The sequence below is a fragment of the Mauremys mutica genome, chromosome 10 (assembly GCF_020497125.1).
Source record: "Mauremys mutica isolate MM-2020 ecotype Southern chromosome 10, ASM2049712v1, whole genome shotgun sequence".
NCBI classification, from domain to species: Eukaryota; Metazoa; Chordata; order Testudines; family Geoemydidae; genus Mauremys; species Mauremys mutica.
In genome coordinates, this window is record NC_059081.1 from 68,953,811 (window position 1) to 68,973,182 (window position 19,372).

General features: G+C 42.9%; 1 protein-coding gene across 4 annotated transcripts in view; it reads right to left on the reverse strand.

Annotated features, from left to right (window-relative positions):
- Positions 1 to 4,803: 4,803 nt before the first annotated feature.
- The window catches only part of LRRFIP1 (LRR binding FLII interacting protein 1), a 183,047-nt gene continuing 168,478 nt past the window's right edge, over positions 4,804 to 19,372 (reverse strand). For 3 of the 4 annotated variants that reach the window (XM_045032209.1, XM_045032208.1, XM_045032212.1), the window contains 5 exons: positions 15,214 to 15,260; positions 13,157 to 13,274; positions 12,255 to 12,334; positions 10,039 to 10,143; positions 4,804 to 6,959 (listed from right to left, as the gene is read on the reverse strand). In XM_045032209.1, the coding sequence (XP_044888144.1) occupies positions 6,849 to 6,959; positions 10,039 to 10,143; positions 12,255 to 12,334; positions 13,157 to 13,274; positions 15,214 to 15,260 (461 nt within the window). In that variant the 3' untranslated portion in view covers positions 4,804 to 6,848. The remainder of the gene's footprint in view (positions 6,960 to 10,038; positions 10,144 to 12,254; positions 12,335 to 13,156; positions 13,275 to 15,213; positions 15,261 to 19,372) is intronic. The other variant, XM_045032211.1, reaches the window with a different exon arrangement.

A 19,372-nucleotide genomic window follows, 5' to 3' on the forward strand; every position in this document is an offset into this window, starting at 1 on the left:
AGAAGACCTTCCCGCTCTTCCCTGGTGACCCGCAGCAGCGAGATATCTTCCAGGAGTAACTCCTGTGGAAAATGTTGGGAGACTGTTCAGTGCAGATCCCCCCTGTAGCTGTTTGCTGTCCCCAACACACAGAAACTCCTGCACAGCCCTGAAGCAATCAGTCCCCCTTACTCACCATTTCGTGGCTCCTGTTGGGTTATGTGTGCTCTGTTTGGGTATGGGAAAAGTATGCTAAAGTGAAGACTGTAAACTCCTTCAGTGTGTGGGAATTACTGTCTGGATGAGATAATGAACAATGCTATCCTGTTAACTGTTGCCATTTTTGCCTTTCAAAAAGCGACCTTGACTGCTGGACTGCCTGGCTCCACCACTGCACAGAGACTACAAAATCTGAGGAAGAAGCCGCGAAAAACCAAGGAAGACATGCTGAAAACAGTTATTGATCACTCTGCTAGAGAGAGTAAAAACCTGCAGGACTGGAGAGAAAGGGAAAGCAGGATCCGCCAGAGAAATTGGCAGAGAAACGCAGTGGCCAAGAGGAAAAGCACAAAGCAGCTGCTAAGCATCCTGGCATGCCAAGTGGACTCTATCCAGTCACTCGTAGCCATGCAGGCAGAGCACTACCGTGCTGCCCCCCCCGCCTCCCTCCGTCCCAAAGCTTTTTCCCTTCTGCCCCAATGTCAGCTCCAAACCCCCTTCCCCAGCATCCAGGTTCTTACCACCACCAGCTGCCTCCAACACCTGTATGTTCACCAACCAGCCCTGAGAACTACGACCCTTACCCTCTGCACTCAACCCCCATCACCATGCAGTATATGCACCCTGAAGTGCAGCAGTCATTGCACAGCACTCCAGACAGGACATATGCAAACTTGTGACTGTACAGTTCACCAACCCACCCCCCTGCCCTTTTGGGTTCCTGAAATGTTGTGTGTCTGTCAAGGAAGTTTTTTTCTTTTCAATAAAATAAGTCTTGGCTTTGAAAACAGTCTTTATTATTGCAGATAGTGAAAGATACCTTAGCCCAGTAAAGAAACAGACACTGCAAATAATTTTAGGGATAATAGAATCCTAACAGTGTAACCACTGGACTTCACTCCCATGCAAGGCAGCAAACATTACTGTTGGCTTTCAGCCTCAAATTCTTCCCTCAAGGCATCCCTAATCCTTGTAGCCCTGTGCTGGGCCTCTCTAGTAGCCCTGCTCTCTGGCTGTGCAAATTCAGCCTCCAGGACTTGAACCTCGGTGGTCCATGCCGGACTGAATGTTTCACCCTTCCCTTCACAAATATTATGGAGGGTACAGCATGCGGATATAACCGCGGGGATACTGCTTTCCCCCAAGTCTAGCTTCCCATACAGAGACCTCCAGCGAGCTTTTAAACGGCCAAAAGCACACTCCACAGTCATTCGGCACCGGCTCAGCCTGTAGATGAACCGGTCCTTGCTCCTGTCAAGCTTCCCTGTATGGGGTTTCATGAGCCAAGGCAGTAATGGGTAAGCAGGGTCTCCAAGGATCACAATGGGCATTTCGACGTCCCCTACTGTGATCTTCCTGTCTGGGAAATAAGTCCCTGCCTGCATCTTCCTGAACAGGCCACTGTTCCGAAAGATGCGTGCATCATGCACCTTTCCAGGCCAGCCTGTGTAAATGTCAATGAAACGCCCACGGTGATCCACAAGCGCCTGGAGAACCATAGAGAAATACCCCTTCCGATTAACATACTCGGATGCTAGGTGGGGGGGTGCCAGAATAGGAATATGCGTCCCATCTATCGCCCCTCCACAGTTAGGGAAACCCATTTGTGCAAAACCATCCACAATGTCCTGCACGTTCCCCAGAGTCACGGTCCTTCTTAGCAGGATGCGATTAATGGCCCTGCAAACTTGCATCAACACGATTCCAATGGTCGACTTTCCCACTCCAAACTGGTTCCCGACCGACCGGTAGCTGTCTGGAGTTGCCAGCTTCCAGATTGCAATAGCCACCCGCTTTTCCACCATCAGGGCAGCTCTCAATCTTGTGTCCTTGCGCCGCAGGGTGGGGGCGAGCTCAGCACACAGTCCCATGAAAGTGGCTTTTCTCATGCGAAAGTTCTGCAGCCACTGCTCGTCATCCCAAACTTCCATGATGATGTGATCCCACCACTCAGTGCTTGTTTCCTGAGCCCAAAAGCAGCGTTCAATGGTGCTGAGCATTTCCGTGAATGCCACAAGCACTGTAGTGTCACACGCGGCAGGCGACTCGATATCATCATCGGACTCCTCACTGTCACTTTGGAGCTGAAGGAAGAGCTCAACTGCCAAACGTGTTGTGCTGGCGACACTCATCAGCACAGTCCTCAGCAGCTCGGGCTCCATTTCCCACAGAAATCGCGATTCACAGACAGAGAGTAAAACACAGCAAGAGACTCACAATGGCGCCAAACGTGGCCGGAAAAACTGTGACTGCTGGGATGTGAAGCGATGCACCACGGGGCGTTGGGACAGGAAGCGGAATGACCCACACTCTTCCGTCCCCTTCCCACAACGCCAAAATGGGATGAGGTGCTCTGTGGGATAGCTGCCCACAATGCACCTCTCAATACAGCGCTGCAAATGCTGCAAGTGTGGCCACACTGCAGCGCTGTTAGCTGTCAGTGTGGCCACACACCAGCGCTGTCCCTATACAGCTGCACGACCAGCGCTGTAACTCCCAGCGCTGCAACTTTCAAGTGTAGCCAAGCCCTAAGAAAAGTAGAGTAGGAAAGGAGGATTTCAATCAGCTGACATGACTGTGTTAGGTCATGTCTGAGGAGCTAAACACTAAAAATTTAACAAGCATTTTACACAAAGCAGTGACTATGAAGACAAGATGTTATGATGGTAATTTGTATACGTTCTTATACTATAAATTACCAAAGTGCAAATTATGCTAAATTTAAAGCCACTCTACCTTTGGCCCTTCCCTTTACATTACTCTTGAAGCAAGTGTGTCTCCAATAAAATTGTGCCTTACACACATATCCCTAATCTCACGTGAAAGACATCAATCTAAAATAGGAAGGCATTTACTGGCATTAGGACCTCATACTGGTTTAATGTCATTAGTTGGGTTATAATGGAGAAAAAATATACCAATTGAGAAAAATTGTAAGAGGAAGGAAAAAAGGCAAATACTGCATTTTCCAGTTAGATACATTTTAAAACTGTATATAGGTAAATTGGGATACCTTTATGGCCAGAGCTAGATGAAAATACAAGGTTTGCAAGATTTTGGTGAATAAAAATTACCCTGTGTCTATACAGGACCCTTTTGGATGAAAAGGAAAAGTGAGTGGTGGCTTATATACAAAATGTGATAAACAAGTGATTATACCAGACTCTGAACCACATTACCAGTTTAGTTCATCCAGCAGAATCAATGTTGTTCTAATGCTGGGTATTTACCAAGCTCAAGCTTGCCAAGTCTGCCTCACTGTACAGTGGTGAACAAGCATCTATAAAAGGACTGGACTGACACCTTCACACCTATTTATGACAAGTTTGAACCCTGGTTCTCTCCATATTTCAATCAATTTGAAATAAAAACCACAGTTCTCATTGCAGTGGTCTGTAGGAGAGCTGGCATTTTACATGTTTTATATTTACATTCAGAGATAGAAACCCTTATAAATGTAAACTTTAATTTAAATGGAAAAACTTATGTTCCTGTACTTTGTATGTCTGGTTAAAGAAGAAACACCTACATTTTCCAATACAGACATTTGTCATGATAAACCCCTCCATAAAAATGCCCAAATAAATAACATCAGTTTCTGCTTATGGATCTCCAGATCAGTTCAGGTCTGTATGTTCTTGTTTTTCTTAACAGAAGAACTGACCTTAAAAACCATTTAAGTTAACACATGCCATAGTTTTTTTAAAACAATAAAATTAAACATTTCAAAACAAAGCAAAGGACAGCAAATGTAAATAGAATTGTTGGAACATTCATTCTGATTCTGTAATGAGCTGCCACATGGAGTCCCAGGGAAGTCAGCAGGGCTGTGTCCACGCTGCAGCTGGGAGCACATCTGTCAGCCCAGGTAGACAGATTCACACTAGCTCGGCTGGAGCTAGAATGCTAAAAATAAGTGTGGATGTTGCAGTTGTGGTAGAGACTCAGGCTAGCCACCCAAGCTCAGACGCAGGGCATTGGGTTAAGAGCCCAAGCTACTGCCGAAGCCACATTTTCATACACTATTTTTAGCACACTAGCTCCAGCAGGTGTTTCTATCTGGGTTAGGAGGGTCACTTCCTGCTCCAGGGTAGACATACCCTTGAACTCCTGATGCACTGGCTTCCCTGCGATTGGAGCCAATGTTGTTACCACCATTTAAAGCCGTGTTAGTGTGCATTCTTCATAGGAAAATAAACATTAATGTGCTAAAACCAATTAATTTTTTTCCCCTTACAACTAAACCTTGGTCATACTGAGATTCAGAGGGATCAAATTATGGTTTGGATATTCAGCTAGTTTATCACACACTGAAAGATTTCTTAGAGGCATAAGCATCCAGGTTATGAAATTTGCATTTGACTTGTCTGTGATAAAGAGATTAATGCACATGGATACAAGATGAAAGTTCCTTTAAAAAAAAAATCACAGCACTTCCTGATGAACAAAGTATGTTTACATTTTTTGGCCCAACCCTTATTGTTACCGATTTTTCTCCTGATTTTTGCCACAAGACAGTATTTTCACCACTACCACAAGAAGATATGCCAAGCAGCAATCAACCACACAACTTAATCCTTTAATAAAATACTATGGCATGTTTATTTTAATAAAAAACTTCATTGTATTTTGCAGACACTAGAGGCTCTATACACCAGAAATTAGAAAAGTCACAGAAAGTTGCAAATCTGGTTTCTACATCTAGTTTGAGGTATTCAGCAAGAAACCTGGCTCTGCATCTGAAGAGTCTTTCCATAAACGCCCAGTTGGAGGTGGAGATTTCATTTAAAGGAGTCCTTTTACCCACTATACAGCTCTATATCTGATTGACAAGGGCAAGAAATTATGGTCTAGGTATACTTAATCCTGCTCAGTGCAGGGGTATGGCATCTTGAGGGCCGTTCCAGGCCTACATTTCTCTGATTTTTCTAGGACCACAGAAGCCTCCTCATCCCAACTCCCTCTTCCAAACCACTGATCTACTCCTTCCCACTGATGGTAAGCCAGATGCCTGAATTCATTCAGCTGGAACGAGGAGTGTTCCTCCTCTAGCCAGGGAAACACATTTTTATCTGATCTTCGAAGGTAATTAAACACAGAGATCAGCAATACTTCCTTTAGTGGACAACAGCTGGGTCCTGCATTCTAACGTCTAAATATGGAGGGAGAAGCAAGAACAGTATGTGGACCAGAAACCTAAAGCTGAGGTTAAGGAGAAATTTGGCCTCTTGACCCTGAATTTGGCTTAGTACGTGGCAAGCAACAGAAGTGAAGGGAGTCTAGGAGAGTCAGCATTCATGGAAAATTATTTCTGTTGAAGAGATATCTAATCTTATATCTGGAACAGAGTTTTGTACAATAATCATCTGCATTCCTTATGTACTACAAACTTTCTCTGGAACGGGGACAAATTGCTGGGATTTATTTCTCAGATAACTGCTTTGAATCCAACATTATAAATCTTTTCTAACGAAGCAGAGCTGTAATGCTAACAGTCACTAGATTGTAAAAACTGCCGGGGATATTTGAATTGGATAGGTTTTCTTTTTCAGGTGGAAAATTGTTTTGTAAAATACCCAAGGAACAGTTTTGCAATTACAGAACTTGTAGAAAAATCTATGTAGCAATGTATTCTAAAGTGCTTCTTTATTTCTCAGCTACTTATCAAAAATTAGACTGGTAGATCTTGTGTAGAAGCACAGAGATTCCTAACAGCTCAAGTACTGGTAGGTGATTTCTGATGCAGAAGAACCCTTCACACATTTTGTTTAAACCAATGATATTGCTTTGACAACTGTAGTGAAATGACGTAAGTGCAATCCACCTTTTTTTAAAACATGGTCTTACTCTGCTTTATTTATGCAACATTATTACATCCTTTAAAAGAAGTAGTTTACTTCAATTCCAAATATAGGGATTAAATAATACACATAAAAAGCTGTAATTCAGTGAAGCTATTGCCTATTCACCCTGAAATAAAATAGTCTTATGATTGAACTGGTGCAAAATTCCTTCCAAACACCTTTGTTTTATTGGCAAAGTCATTTAAGGTCACTTTTGCTTCCAAGACCATCATCTTCCATGGTTTCCACTGAAGGAGTTTTGCTTTGTAATGGCTTGTGGTTCCACAGTGTTTTGTTAATGAACAGCCTACTATGAATATACTACTGTAGTCACTAAATTGAAGATTCTGCCATGAGAAGTCCAAAATAACAGCTCCCCTCCTTCCCCCCTAAATTTCAGCAAGACAAAATTCAAGTCCCAGTTTAATCTTTATTTTGAACACCATTTTAAATGGCAAAAAATGGCTGCTGTGCTTTTCGGGATGAAGAACTAACACGATGCCCGGTGTGCTTGTTAAATGGTATACAGGTACTGTACTGCAAACGTACCAAACATACAGTGTGGAAAGGCATCTACAGGCACAGCCATTTGGATCAACTACTCCTATGTATATAGTGCTGCAGGATTGAATCTGTGTAGAGAGAACCACAATTTGGTGGCATATAGCAAATGAGCGCATGTGTTTGGGGTTGTTGGTTTTTTGTTCTCAGAAGGCATGATGATAAAGCATCCCAAACAGCAAAAGACAAGCATCTCCAATGTTGTTCTCATTCCATCAAGTAGTAGTTTTCAGTGAAAGCTGGCTATTATTGCTGAGATAGTAAAGCACTTCGATTGGCCTTCATCTTCTCCAGCCGTTTCACTAGATGACCATTGCTAACTTCAAGCTCTTCAGTTTTATCCAATGCTGAGCGAAGCTGAAAGGAAGAAGCAAAGGAAAAGCCATCACTAGCTTTTGAAATGTTTTTCCTTTCTCAAAGAATGTGGCTTGGGTGTTTTACCAACACTAATTCTATTCTGATTTCCACATTGCTGCACCTCATTACAAGAACAAGCAGAAGGTCCTGATGGATTTTTGACAAGTTCTGACAAATTAAGTAACTGCCTGCACCATTACTTTGAAAGCCACACAGTGCATTTTATTCATAAGACATTTTTCCAAACTAACATGCCTCAAATTCGGACCATCCAAGTGTGGTGGTCTATACTATTATAGGTCACCTCTTTTACAAGACTATGATAACTTCTGTACGAAGTATGACTTGTGAGGTATCATTTGAAAAAATCATAATCTGCTGAACATTATTATCCCATTGAAATATGTGTAGCAATACTATATGTGAAGTTATGGGATTCTACTGTATAATTGCTACTGAAATATGTTGCAATTCTGAGTAACACCCACAAACCAGTTTTTCAGAGAAAGACACTGACCCCAGCCAAGTGTTAAAAAACCATCAGATACTTATGCGGCCATTCTCCCACGGGGAGTGGGGAGATGTGAATAAGCAATTTACATTGAATCACAGGAACATTTCAAACTTCACGTCCACAACAGACTGTGTCACCATGACTTAGCAAGGCTATTTCTAGCATAAGAAATTAAGTTATAAAGGGGGAGGAAAATGCTTGAGTTCACCTCTCCTTCTCCCATCTCTCTGATCAGGACATTAATGAATCTCAAAGAACTGAACTAAGGGTCCCAGGCTGTAAAGAGACCCAGCATGTGAAATTGACAACAGTGTATGGTGAGACAAAACCTTTGCTTTTAAGTTCAGTTAGCTTTTTACGTGAGGTTTTAGCTTGCTTATTATTCTTTTATTTTCTTTTGTAACTAAATCCCAACATTTATGCATTATCATTTGTAATCACTTAAATTCTATCTTTCTGTAATTAACAAATTTAGCTTCTTGTTTTATCTTACCCAGTGTGTTTGGATTAAAGTGCGTGGGAAACTGTTTTTGGGATAAGCCCTTATCCTTTACCTTTGATGAAATTATGGACTTTCTATGAGCTTGCATTGTTCAATAGTGTGCTGGATAGTACAAGATGCACATTTTTGGTGGAAAGTCTGGGACTAAGAATTTGTGGGTGTCGCCCTGTATTAATGAGTGACTGGTCAGAGTGCTCATGTATTTAGCTGGGAGTGAATTTGAACGCTGAAGGCTCTGTGAGCAGGCGAAGAGTGGATGTTCTGACAGCACAGCAGCGTAAAAGGCACCCCAGCGTAGAGTTAAGGAGACACTGCTGTTCAACTCTCATATTCTACCCTGGGGAATGTCACACAAGCTAAATAGCTTGAATTTCAGAGGTGCTGAGCAAACCTCACTCTCTTTCAAGTCAATGCGAACTCCAAGAGGAATAGTATGTGTTCAGCACCTCTGAAATTCAGGCCATTTACTTAGGTGCCTGAAGATTATTACATTTGCTTACTATATATTTATGGTAGCACTAACTTCCCAAAAACTCATGAAGGATAGTTTCTGCTCCAGTGGTCGCACACTATAAGAACAGACAGGTAGAGAGTGCTTTGGCGAAAAGGAACAAGTCATTGATTCATTATAGGCAGCATGGAGGAAATGGGTCTTTTAAGGCCTGGTCTACACTAGGGGCGGGTGTCGAACTAAGGTACGCAAGTTCAGCTACGCGAATAGCATAGCTGAACTCGAACTACCTTAGTTCGAACTACTCACCCGTCCAGACGCCGCGGGATCGAAGTCCGCGGCTCCCCCGTCGACTCCGCCACCACCGTTCGCGGTGGTGGAGTTCCGGAGTCGACGGGAGTGCGTTCGGAGTTCGAACTATCGCGTCTAGATTAGACGCGATAGTTCGAACTCCGAGAAGTCGAACTCTATGCGTCGACCCGGCAGGTAAGTGTAGACCTACCCTAAGAAGGCCTTATGTCGACAGAGTCGGGGCACTGTGGATGAGGTTGCACCATGCAGAAAGGGGCCACAATGAAGGTGGAACAGAGGTTATTGTGTAAGAAAGTGACAAATGAGCAGACAAGGGCTAGAGTATAGATGGACTGGAGGGGTGGACAATATGAAGCTTGACAAAAGAAAAGTAGGAAGGGGCAGAATTATACGGAACTTTGAATGTGATGACAAGATGTCTAAATTTGAGGTGATCATGTGTGGGGAGCCCATTGAGGGACCTGATCAAAACAACAAGCAAGGAAGACTAGTTCAGTAGCTGCAATGTCAATCAGTGTAAGTGCTTGACTTTAAGCACCAAACATGTAAAGTTACTTGTGTGGCCTATCTTCTAGGTCCTTTATTGTTGATTCTGTGTCACTGTGGTTAAATAATGAAATGCAACCTCTGATACCCCAAATGCCAGTATTCCCAGCTTCCCACTAATTTCTCATTTACACATCCCAATAAGGTCAAAGATTTGAAAGTACAAAAACAGAAGCTGTAATTGAGAACTGATTCTTAATGACATTAGTTAAAGGACATGTATGCCAACACTTGTAACTGTTTTTATAGTACAAACACCAATTATTCAAGTCTCATATCATATCTCATATGCTGACTCAAATGGACATTTGGATTTGACACTTACAAATGACACTTTGTCATTGAAGTAGAACTGTACTGAAGGATACGACCTGACACGAGAGCTCCAGTCTAGTCAGTAGCACCAAGTCTAGTCTAGTCAGTAGCACCACGTCTGATACAAGTCAGAGAAAGGTGCTAGGCATTAAGGATGACGTTACCTAAGAATCATTGACAGTAATCAGTTCAAGGGAAGTGTGCTATCATGAGTTGTCACAGTTGCATTTGCATTAACCAGACCTAAGAGTGCTAAGATTCTGGCCAAATCCTTCGGCACAACTAACAGGAACAATACAAAAGTAGCCATTTACCTTGCAGTAACCCAAGAACGGTGGCAACTATCGTAAAAAAAAAAGCTTTCAGAGATGTGTCTGCTAATCTTCTGTAGATTAAATTCAAACTGAATTTACTCATCTAGAATGTAACAGAAAATTACCTCTCTTTGGAGTTTGCGTTTCTCAGCTTTCAGTTCATCTTCTATTTTTTCAGCATTTTCAGCAGCGCATTTGTATCGAGCTACTTGACCCTCCAACCGTATTACCTAAGGTTAAAAAGCAAGTATACCATTAAGAACTGTGTACAGGTAAAATAACTTCTAATCCTGTCTTTCCTTTGGCAACCCAGTGAAGTGGGGAGTCTACACTGTGTTCTTATTAGAATGAAGGGCATGTTCTGAGAAAAACTATGCCACAGAGGTGTCAGTTACTGGTATTCTTCTCTAATATTCTACCAACAATATGGGGAAATGTTTCAATGTATTAAAAAAACCTAACTTACCTACACTGAAAGTTAAACAGGGCAAACTTCTCTACAACCAGTGACTAAGTAGGGCCATTCTCTCCTCTGAAGAATAACTGTGTTGCTGACTTATGCAGGACAAAAGGCATAATGAGCAGTGACACCCATTTGTCATACTCCACACCATTTGCCTCCAGCCAGTCAAGAACTGCAGGTATCTGGATATAACCACATCCTAAAGTGTTCTTCTATTTTCAAAATGGTGTTAACACAGATCCTTGAAGTTGATTGTTGTTTTGAACTCTACATTTACAGAATAATATTTCCTATACGTAAATGAAAGTATTTCCAGTCTGTGTGAACACAATGAGATAGCTCTGAATCCCTAACAATCCTTTCTTCAAAGCTTGTTACAGCAAACAAGACTAAAGGCTTGCCTACACTGCCTCAGAGTTTGGACTACAGGTGTGAATAGCAGTGCACACCAAACTGTTGCACTGTATCTCCCCCATGTGGATGCTGCGAGTACTAACTGAAAGGTTCATAGTTCGCGTTAATGTAGTCCTTTTCAAACAGGATTCCTAGGGGAATTCTGCACCACTGCACAATGCAGAATTTGCACACAATTTTATTTTTTCCCTTAGAATTTGCACTGCAGAGTTGCTGGCCGCCTAGAGAGGCTCCTGGACCCCACAGAGCCTGGCTCCCAAGCTCACAAATAGAGAACACCGCCAAGGGAAGGGGGAGCTGGAGGGTTCCCAGCAGCTGAAGTTCCCAGCATGCCCTGAAGGAAGGAGGCAGTGTACAGGCAACTCCATATGTGCCCAGGACTCAGCATCAGGCTGTTTTTCCCTCTGGATCCCTGGGCTCTGGAGGTGCAGGTTTCTGGCCCCGCAGCTGGGTTCTGTGGGGAGGGGGTGTGGGTGTCTGGGCCGGGAGGCCCCACTCAGCCCCCTGTAACACCCCCCAAATATCCTCTCCCAGTACAGACCTCTCCAGCATCCCCAAATACTACCTCCAGCACTTTCCAACTGTACCCACTCCAGCTCCACCTCTCACTACCCCCCAGCAGTATCCTCTATTTGGAAACCTCTATATGGTACCCCTATGGGGGCAGGGTGAAAAAACAAGAATCAACTAAAAGACCATAGGAGCAGAATTTTCTCCCAAGATGTGCACAGCTGGCATGTGTGACACACCCAGACTGAGGTGCCCAACTGGGTTGTGGAAGGGATTTCTACTCCTGGGGGAATCTTTTGTTGTCTGTATTGCAGACATGCTTGCCGACAGGTAGGCATTTTGAAATAGATTACCAAAATAACGGAATGTGGCATGATTATATTGCCATTTTGACAAATAAAATATACAGAATTTTAAAATATCGTGCAGATTTTTTGGGGGGGGGGGTGCAGAATTCCCCCAGGAGCATAGCTTAGTGAGAACTGGAACCTTTTTGTTTGCGCCCGCAGTGTCCAGACAGGGGAATTACAGCACTTTGGTGTGCATGGTTATTCACACCCCCGCAGTCTGACCTGCCTGGCTGTAAAGACAGAGCCTAAGGGCTAGTCTACACTTACCAGCCGGGTCGACGCGGTGAGTTCGACTTCTCGGAGTTCGAACTATCGCGTCTAATTTGGACGCGATAGTTCGAATTCCGGAAGCGCCGCGGTCGACTCCGGTACTCCACCACTGCAAACGGCGGTGGCGGAGTCGACCTTGGAGCCGCGGACTTCGATTCCGCGGCGTCTGGACGGGTGAGTAGTTCGAACTAGGGTACTTCGAATTCAGCTACGCTATTCACGTAGCTGAATTTGCGTACCCTAGTTCGACCCCGCTTCTTAGTGTGGACCAGCCCTTAGTTTATCATGGAACTATATTTCTTAGCTGATCACTCTCTCTCATGTGCAAACTTACATTCTGCTCCAAAGTTGTTATCTCTTGTTCAGACTTTGCAAGTTTAAATTTGAGGTCACTGATCTGTCTGTTGGCATCTCCTAAAAAAATTACAAATCTGTTATCAGAAATGTAGGAACAATCTGGATAGGGCTCCAGCACATAAAATGCTGGAGCTTTAAAACGTTGCATTGTTACTATGTGGGGCTGGCTGGTGGGCAGGTGGCTCATGCTCTGTGCTTTGGCATGAAATATTCTGTAAAGTTCCCCTATACATGCAAGCTGGTCCGCATACACGCTCCAATCCCTGTGAGCAGGGAGCGATTCAGATCACATCACATGACAATTCTAAGAGCAGAATTGGTAGTGTGAAGAGAGCCCCCGCCCAGCCCTACTTGATAATACAAAGGAGGTTTCTGTGCAGCATAGTCTTTAAAGTGGAAACTGAAACATTAAAGACACCCCCCGCCTGCACCTACTGTAGAATCTTATCTAACTGCTTGTTGCACTGAAAATTCTCCCAGCATAACAAGAATGAATTGAACAAGTGGATAGGCAAGATAGCCTGTAAGTGAGAGGCTCTCAGAATTCAAGAGTCAACTGTAAACCAATATTTGCACTGTTTTATCCATATACTGCACATTGCTGCATTTAAAGAGTAAACTGCTAAGAATCCTGTGGCACCTTATAGACTAACAGACGTTTTGCAGCATGAGCTTTCATGGGTGAATACCCACTTCATCGGATGCAAGTAGTGAAAATTTCCACTACTTGCATCCGATGAAGTGGGTATTCACCCACGAAAGCTCATGCTGCAAAACGTCTGTTAGTCTATAAGGTGCCACAGGATTCTTTGCTGCTTTTACAGATCCAGACTAACACGGCTACCCCTCTGATACTCTTTAAATGGAAATTAAGTTTACTTTGCAGATCAATCATGTGCATATCTGTCCCATTCTCAAGAACTTCATCTTCAGACTGCAGATTCTCCATCTTGTCATTCTTTTGCTTCTCTTCCAGTTGTCCTTTTAGTATTTTAATCTGAAAGTCCCAAAATAATTCATTAATTTCAGTGTCTTTATAGAGAGCTGTCCAAATCAATCTCCAGACTGCCCACCATGAAAGTTCAGTTGGCCAGAAGGAATGATCAGACTTAAATCATGTCTCACAATATATGTTGTCATAAAGTTGTCTCCTACGTGTTCCTTTGCAGCACTGTTTAATATGGGAAGTTATTTGGGAAACAGGATGTAGATTCTGGAGTAGAACTAGTATGTAACATTGAGGGGACAGTGTTACTGGTAATGCAGTTTGTACTCTGCATGCAAATTAATTTAAAGAAAGTCAGATTTTTTACAACATGAGTTAATGCAGATGAACAATCATAATCCCAAAGGTCTCAAGAGAATAACTCATAGGAATTTTTAATGCTGCCAAAGAATTTACCATATATCAGGAAACAAGTCATCTTTTAAAGGTCTGCATATGTGCTCTAACTTGGAATTTTATGATGTATAGTTTCACCATCAATAATTTCACTATCATTTACCCAGCTATTATATTCCTATTGCATTTCTCCTCCTAAACTGTATGTTGTGAAACAAAAAGATTGTCAGCAGCTGTCCAAGGAGATGGAGGGAATGTGAAGTAGGGCTTCCCCCACATTCACAGAAGGCTAAGATTATATCATGGAGGTCCCGGAAGTCACAGAATCTGTGACTTCTAATGACCTCTGTGACATTGGGGGCCCCACAGCTGACCAGCCGCTGCTGGCAGCGGGGGTCCAGCAGCAGCCCAGTCTCCGTGGGCGGTGAGGGATCCTCCTGCAGCTTCTCAGAGTGGCGGGACCCCCTGAAATTGACCAGCTGCAACCTGTGAGATGCCCAGCTGCCACCGCTGGCAGAGGTCCCCTCCACCCCGCAGCGGCTCAGCTGCTGAAAGCTGCCAGGGCCTCACAGTTCCCAGTCACCAGCGGCAGATGGACCCGGGAGCTGCTCAGTGGCCATGGGTGGGGGTCCCCTGCAACTTCCAAATGCCAGAGCTGCTCAGTGGCTGGGGGAGGTCGCCCCAGTCCCCCAGCCTCTGCCACTAGCAGATCCCCTTCCCCCCCATAGCAGGACACCCCGACCTCAGCTCCCAGCCCTGCAAGATAGTGGGGGGACCCCCTCCCAGCCACTGGGATCCCTGCAGCTCCCAGCCAGGACAGGTCACTGCTTCTGTGATCTTTTTGTTTTTTGCCTATTACCTGCCCATGACTTTTAATAAAAATATCTGTGACAAAGTGATAGTCTTAATGATAAGCCTTATGCAAAGACAGGCCAGCATGCAGACTGTATTGTTTAAAGGGCTGTTTTCTCTGGAATGTTTTTGTTCTAAGTACTTTGCTTTAAGAATGGTGTCTGGTCACTGTTTATCACCATCACTGCTTCCCGAGAGAACAGAATTGCCTGTGCAGATAATCATGGTTCACTTTGGGGACTGCCGTGCAAGGCTAGTCTGAGTAGGAGAAAAGCATGATTCCACTCCAAGAAAGGTGGCTGTGTGAGGCCAGAGACCTGAATGGGGCACCCTCGAAGATACCAGGAGGGGTCTACAAAGCAGTTAGCCCTGTAACAAATGCAACTAGCCCATTGTGGGAGGAAAAAATCCCCCGTTTGAAGTCCTGATGACGTTTTTTATGAAGATTGTTTTAGAGTGTCTCCTTTCCCGTCTATGACTGTTTTTGGCAGAAATCTGCCTTATACCCATCCCCATAAATGTATCTCCAGTGCACAAAGCTGAACCCAGCTCCTGTGGAATAAAAACAGTGAACACAGGACGGGAAGCAATAGCAGCAGCATTTCCAGCAGCAGCTGCTGTGCTTTGTTGGGCATTATCACCTATGCTCTTTATGTTATAGGAGTATTTTGTTCTCTTGTAAATGTCCTCCTCACCATGTCACTTTACCAGGCATCCAGCAATACTGAACTATGTTAATTACCTGTTCTAGCAAGGATTCTCGTTCACCAATGAGTTTTTTCAGTCTGTCTGAAAGAGAAAAGAGAGAGCTCAGTGCTGATTTACACTTTTCAGGGTATATACTGTATTTAACCAAAGAAAGAATTGTGAAGGTTAGTGAAACTAATGATGAAGGTAGTTATGCACGTACCACAGGAAATGAGGTCACAGACAGGACTGGGAAGGGGTTTCAGCCAAAGGAAGTTATGTCATTCTCACTGAGCATGCTTGTCACTTCAGTAGCAGCACCCAGCTGCATGCAAACAGGCTAATCTTCTACTTTAGGTTAGCATGCAAGAACTCTAGGGTCAAACACAACTGCAACACAAAAAAATCTCACAAATCTTTAAAATTTAATATTAGCAAGAGATTATATACACCGGCAATCATTGCTAATCACGTTAACATTTTAAAATCTTTACTAAAATCTTTGTAACTAAGTAGCTTGGCTACAACATTTTCTTTCGTTATCTCTAGTAAAACATTTGCCTGTGTGATTTAAAAAAAAAGAAAAAGTCTGGTGAAGTGGTTCCCTCCATTTTAGTCCTTTAGTCGAATATAAATAGGAGATTGTTGGCTTAGACAACTTGCTGTGTTAGACCTGAATTTTGAAGCAACAGGGATCCGTATACAAATACAAAAGAACACACTATTTTGCAGAATTAAATAGATAATTTTGAGAAAAGAAAATTGAAGTGAGTAAACAAACACTAGTCTCTTCCCTTTGAGGCAAAAGGAAACATTTCAGCAGGTGCCTATATGTTTTATGCAACAAGTGATTTTATGAACCATGGAGCTACATTACCACCAAGTTTATTTTACCTTTATACTGAACAAAATACATTGAAAAATGAATTCCTTTAGAGCAGCTGAATTTGACCAACAGAATTTTCCTTTCAACAAGCTGCTCAGTGTTTTGTTTTATACTTATTCCGTAGAGCATATATATTACTTTGTCCTCCCTACAGACAGAGACAGAGTGGACAGACGTTGGTCCAATAAAATATATTACCTCTCCCACCTTGTCTCTCTAGTATCCTGTGACCAACGCAGCTACACCACCACAGCACTCCTTACAGATAGGCAGTCAGCTACATAGAGCCCAACCTATAGGTGCTGAATACTCAATTACCACATCAGGATCTGACCTACTAAGTTAACTGCCAACATTAGAAGTTCATTCAGGAAAAAGAGTTCTTGCATTTCTTAGAATTTGCAATTGACAACTCATAATCAGTTATAGATTTTACTGAATATATTCCTAAGGATATAATTTGTGTAAAGAGACCTAAACTGTATGTTTTGAATTTTTTAAAATATGAAGACAGTAGGGCTTTTTAGATCTTATATATGCAAAAGGTCCTCACTACATTATTACCCTTTTTCTTTGTTGACACTTAACACAGGAAATAACTGTGGCATCGCAGATACCAGTAAATGAAAAAATGTTGAATTTTTAAATGGAAGCCTCTATATATGGCAAATCTACAACTAACAACGGTAACTTGGGATAATGCAGTAATTCGTCACTGTGGTGTGCATATAATCACAAAGAGGTCATTCTAAGATTATGAAATTGCACCTTTTTATCTGTGGTGTCTTATACAACAAACACACATATCATAAGTAACATGACAGTTCAGCAACATTGTACGTCTACTGTATGAAAGCATTCAGCAACTCAGAACTGTCCAAGAATGGACAGGACACAGGGAATTTCAAGAACACCCATCATTGTGGTAGTCAGGCATTGATGTGAAACCACATTTTGTATACATTCTTGGGAAAGCAAAACTTTCCTGATAAGAAACTGAAAGTGGGGGTGGAGAGGAAGGGAGGGACGGACGACTACCCACATACGACACGCTGTGGTAAGTCCTGCAAAATAAGTAACTTGGTTTGAAACACATATGCATGTGCATATACAGTGGCTGAAAAGCAAAGGCAGGTGGAGAGCAGAATACCCTGCTTAAAGAAGAAAAATAGAGGAAAAATGGAAATAAAGCCAAAGAATAGAAGAGCAAGGAAAAGTATTTCAACCTGGAGACAGGTTTGGAAGCCAAACATCAGAAGAAGACCCAGAAAGCAAACTGCTAAAGAATGAGATTTAATTTAGGGCAGAATGTCCCATGTTAAAGTTAGTGACACCTGCCAAATGGTCCATTTAATTCTGGAAGCTAAATTAACCATGCACAAATATATACATATAATTATTACACAACTACCACAGTATTTACAGTATGGTAACATATACCTTTTGTGTTTGAAATATATCTGCAGTGTCCAGAATAGAAGCAATTGTCAGTTATTTTTAGAGTTGCCCTTTGCATTTTGGGGGGCATTTGCAAAGCAGTTTCTCTCATCACTCACCACAACATAATGGACTCCTGACTACTTCAATCACATGAATCTCGTGCAGGTGTGAGGATTTGGGGGAGGGCAAGTGAAATGGTTCTTCTAGGTACAAACAAAAGTGTGTGTGTGTGTGTGTGTGTGTGTGTGTGTGTGTGTGTGTGTGTGTGTGTGTGTGTGTGTGTGTGTGTAAAAAGAGTTCTTTAGGTTCTCCCCTTTCCACCCCTCCTCACACGCACAGAAAAGGAGCTTTTACTGGGGTCTGTGAAGAAAAATCCACAAACCCACTATATTTTTATTTTGAAATTTTGCGGTTTTCTAACAAGCCGAATGTCTGAGGGGCACTAAGATTATAACTCCATTCTACTGAATTCTACGGTGCCTTTTATGTGTGGTAGCTAGTTTCCTACTTTACAGGTAAAGCGTATCCCGTTTTGCTGATGGTGAAAACTAAAACAGAGTTTGTGACTTGACAAAGGCTATATAGAGAGTGCCAGAGCTGAGATATGGATACAGGAGCCCTTTGCTTTCCATCCCACATTTAACCTATGCTTTGTCTCACGCTATTCAACGATCCTAGTTGTGGCCAGAAGTCGCTGTGGCTGCCCAGCAGTGTAGCTGGTGAGTTGCAAGAAGCCAAGTGGGAGAACTTGCAGGAGTCCTACTGCCATCAGTAGCAGCATGGGCAGTACTGCTCCGCCAGACCTGTCAACTGATTTGGGATTGGGACCATCCCCAAACCATGGGATACGTGGACACAAAAGGCCAGCGTGGCAGCTAAAAGGTGGTGGTGGTAGATTGCAAGTAAACCATGAATCTTTAGGAAAATTTCAGAGACTAATTTTCAAGGCTAGTTTTAGACAGACGAGTACTAGGAACTTTTTTTTTTTTTTTTAATATGAAAGCTGAGAATAGCACTGCCATTGCTAGATACCCAGATAAACTGGAGTCGTTGGCCACTGGCTTTGGAGGGCCCCAAAGGCTAGCTCTCATCACTTAATAGCCCCACATGCAAAAGAAACTAATGAAATTCATGTCATGTCTGTAAAGAGTCAATGAGTTTCCTTCACGAATTTGTGCTTTTGTTGACTGAAGGATGATTCAAGTCCACTATAATTAAACCATCCGATTACTTTGTCCATCTGTGACAGCTGCCATCATATGGGATTGACCAGGGGACCTCCACAGCTAAAAGCAGTTGTAGCTATAAGCGTGAGCTGTTATGTACTATGGAAGTATCACACCAAAGAATCTGATTTTCAGTTGCATACTTTCTAATCTTTGGCATTATTACATGGGAAGTCATGTTTCCTATATACCAGTACACATTTTGCTGGGTGCCATCTGTGTAATCTTGGAGGACTGGTAAATAACCATTTTTCCCTATTATCTGTGGTTCTTTTCAAGATGATTTGCCTGCATGGAACCACACTCATGCAGTGCACATAACCCAAAGCATACATACAAAAATGAGTGGAGATTCACATCGGAAAATGACCTAAGAACTCAGAGGCCTTCTCTACACTGGGTATTTGCCCTGATTTCAGCAATTGGTGGCCAGTCACAGAGGTAGCTGCACCAGTAAAACTCTGCTACATTGATGGCTGGGCACTGAATGCTGAAATCAGGGCAAATACCCAGTGTAGACAGAGCCTAAGTTTGGAAAAACAGAAGACAATATGACCGAGTCATTAAATGAGTCATCATTGTATCTGTTTCCCTGGCCCTGTACTAATGTTCTAAAAAATTCTTACAGGTGTGCACATGCTGAATAACCAGAACTAACTTCC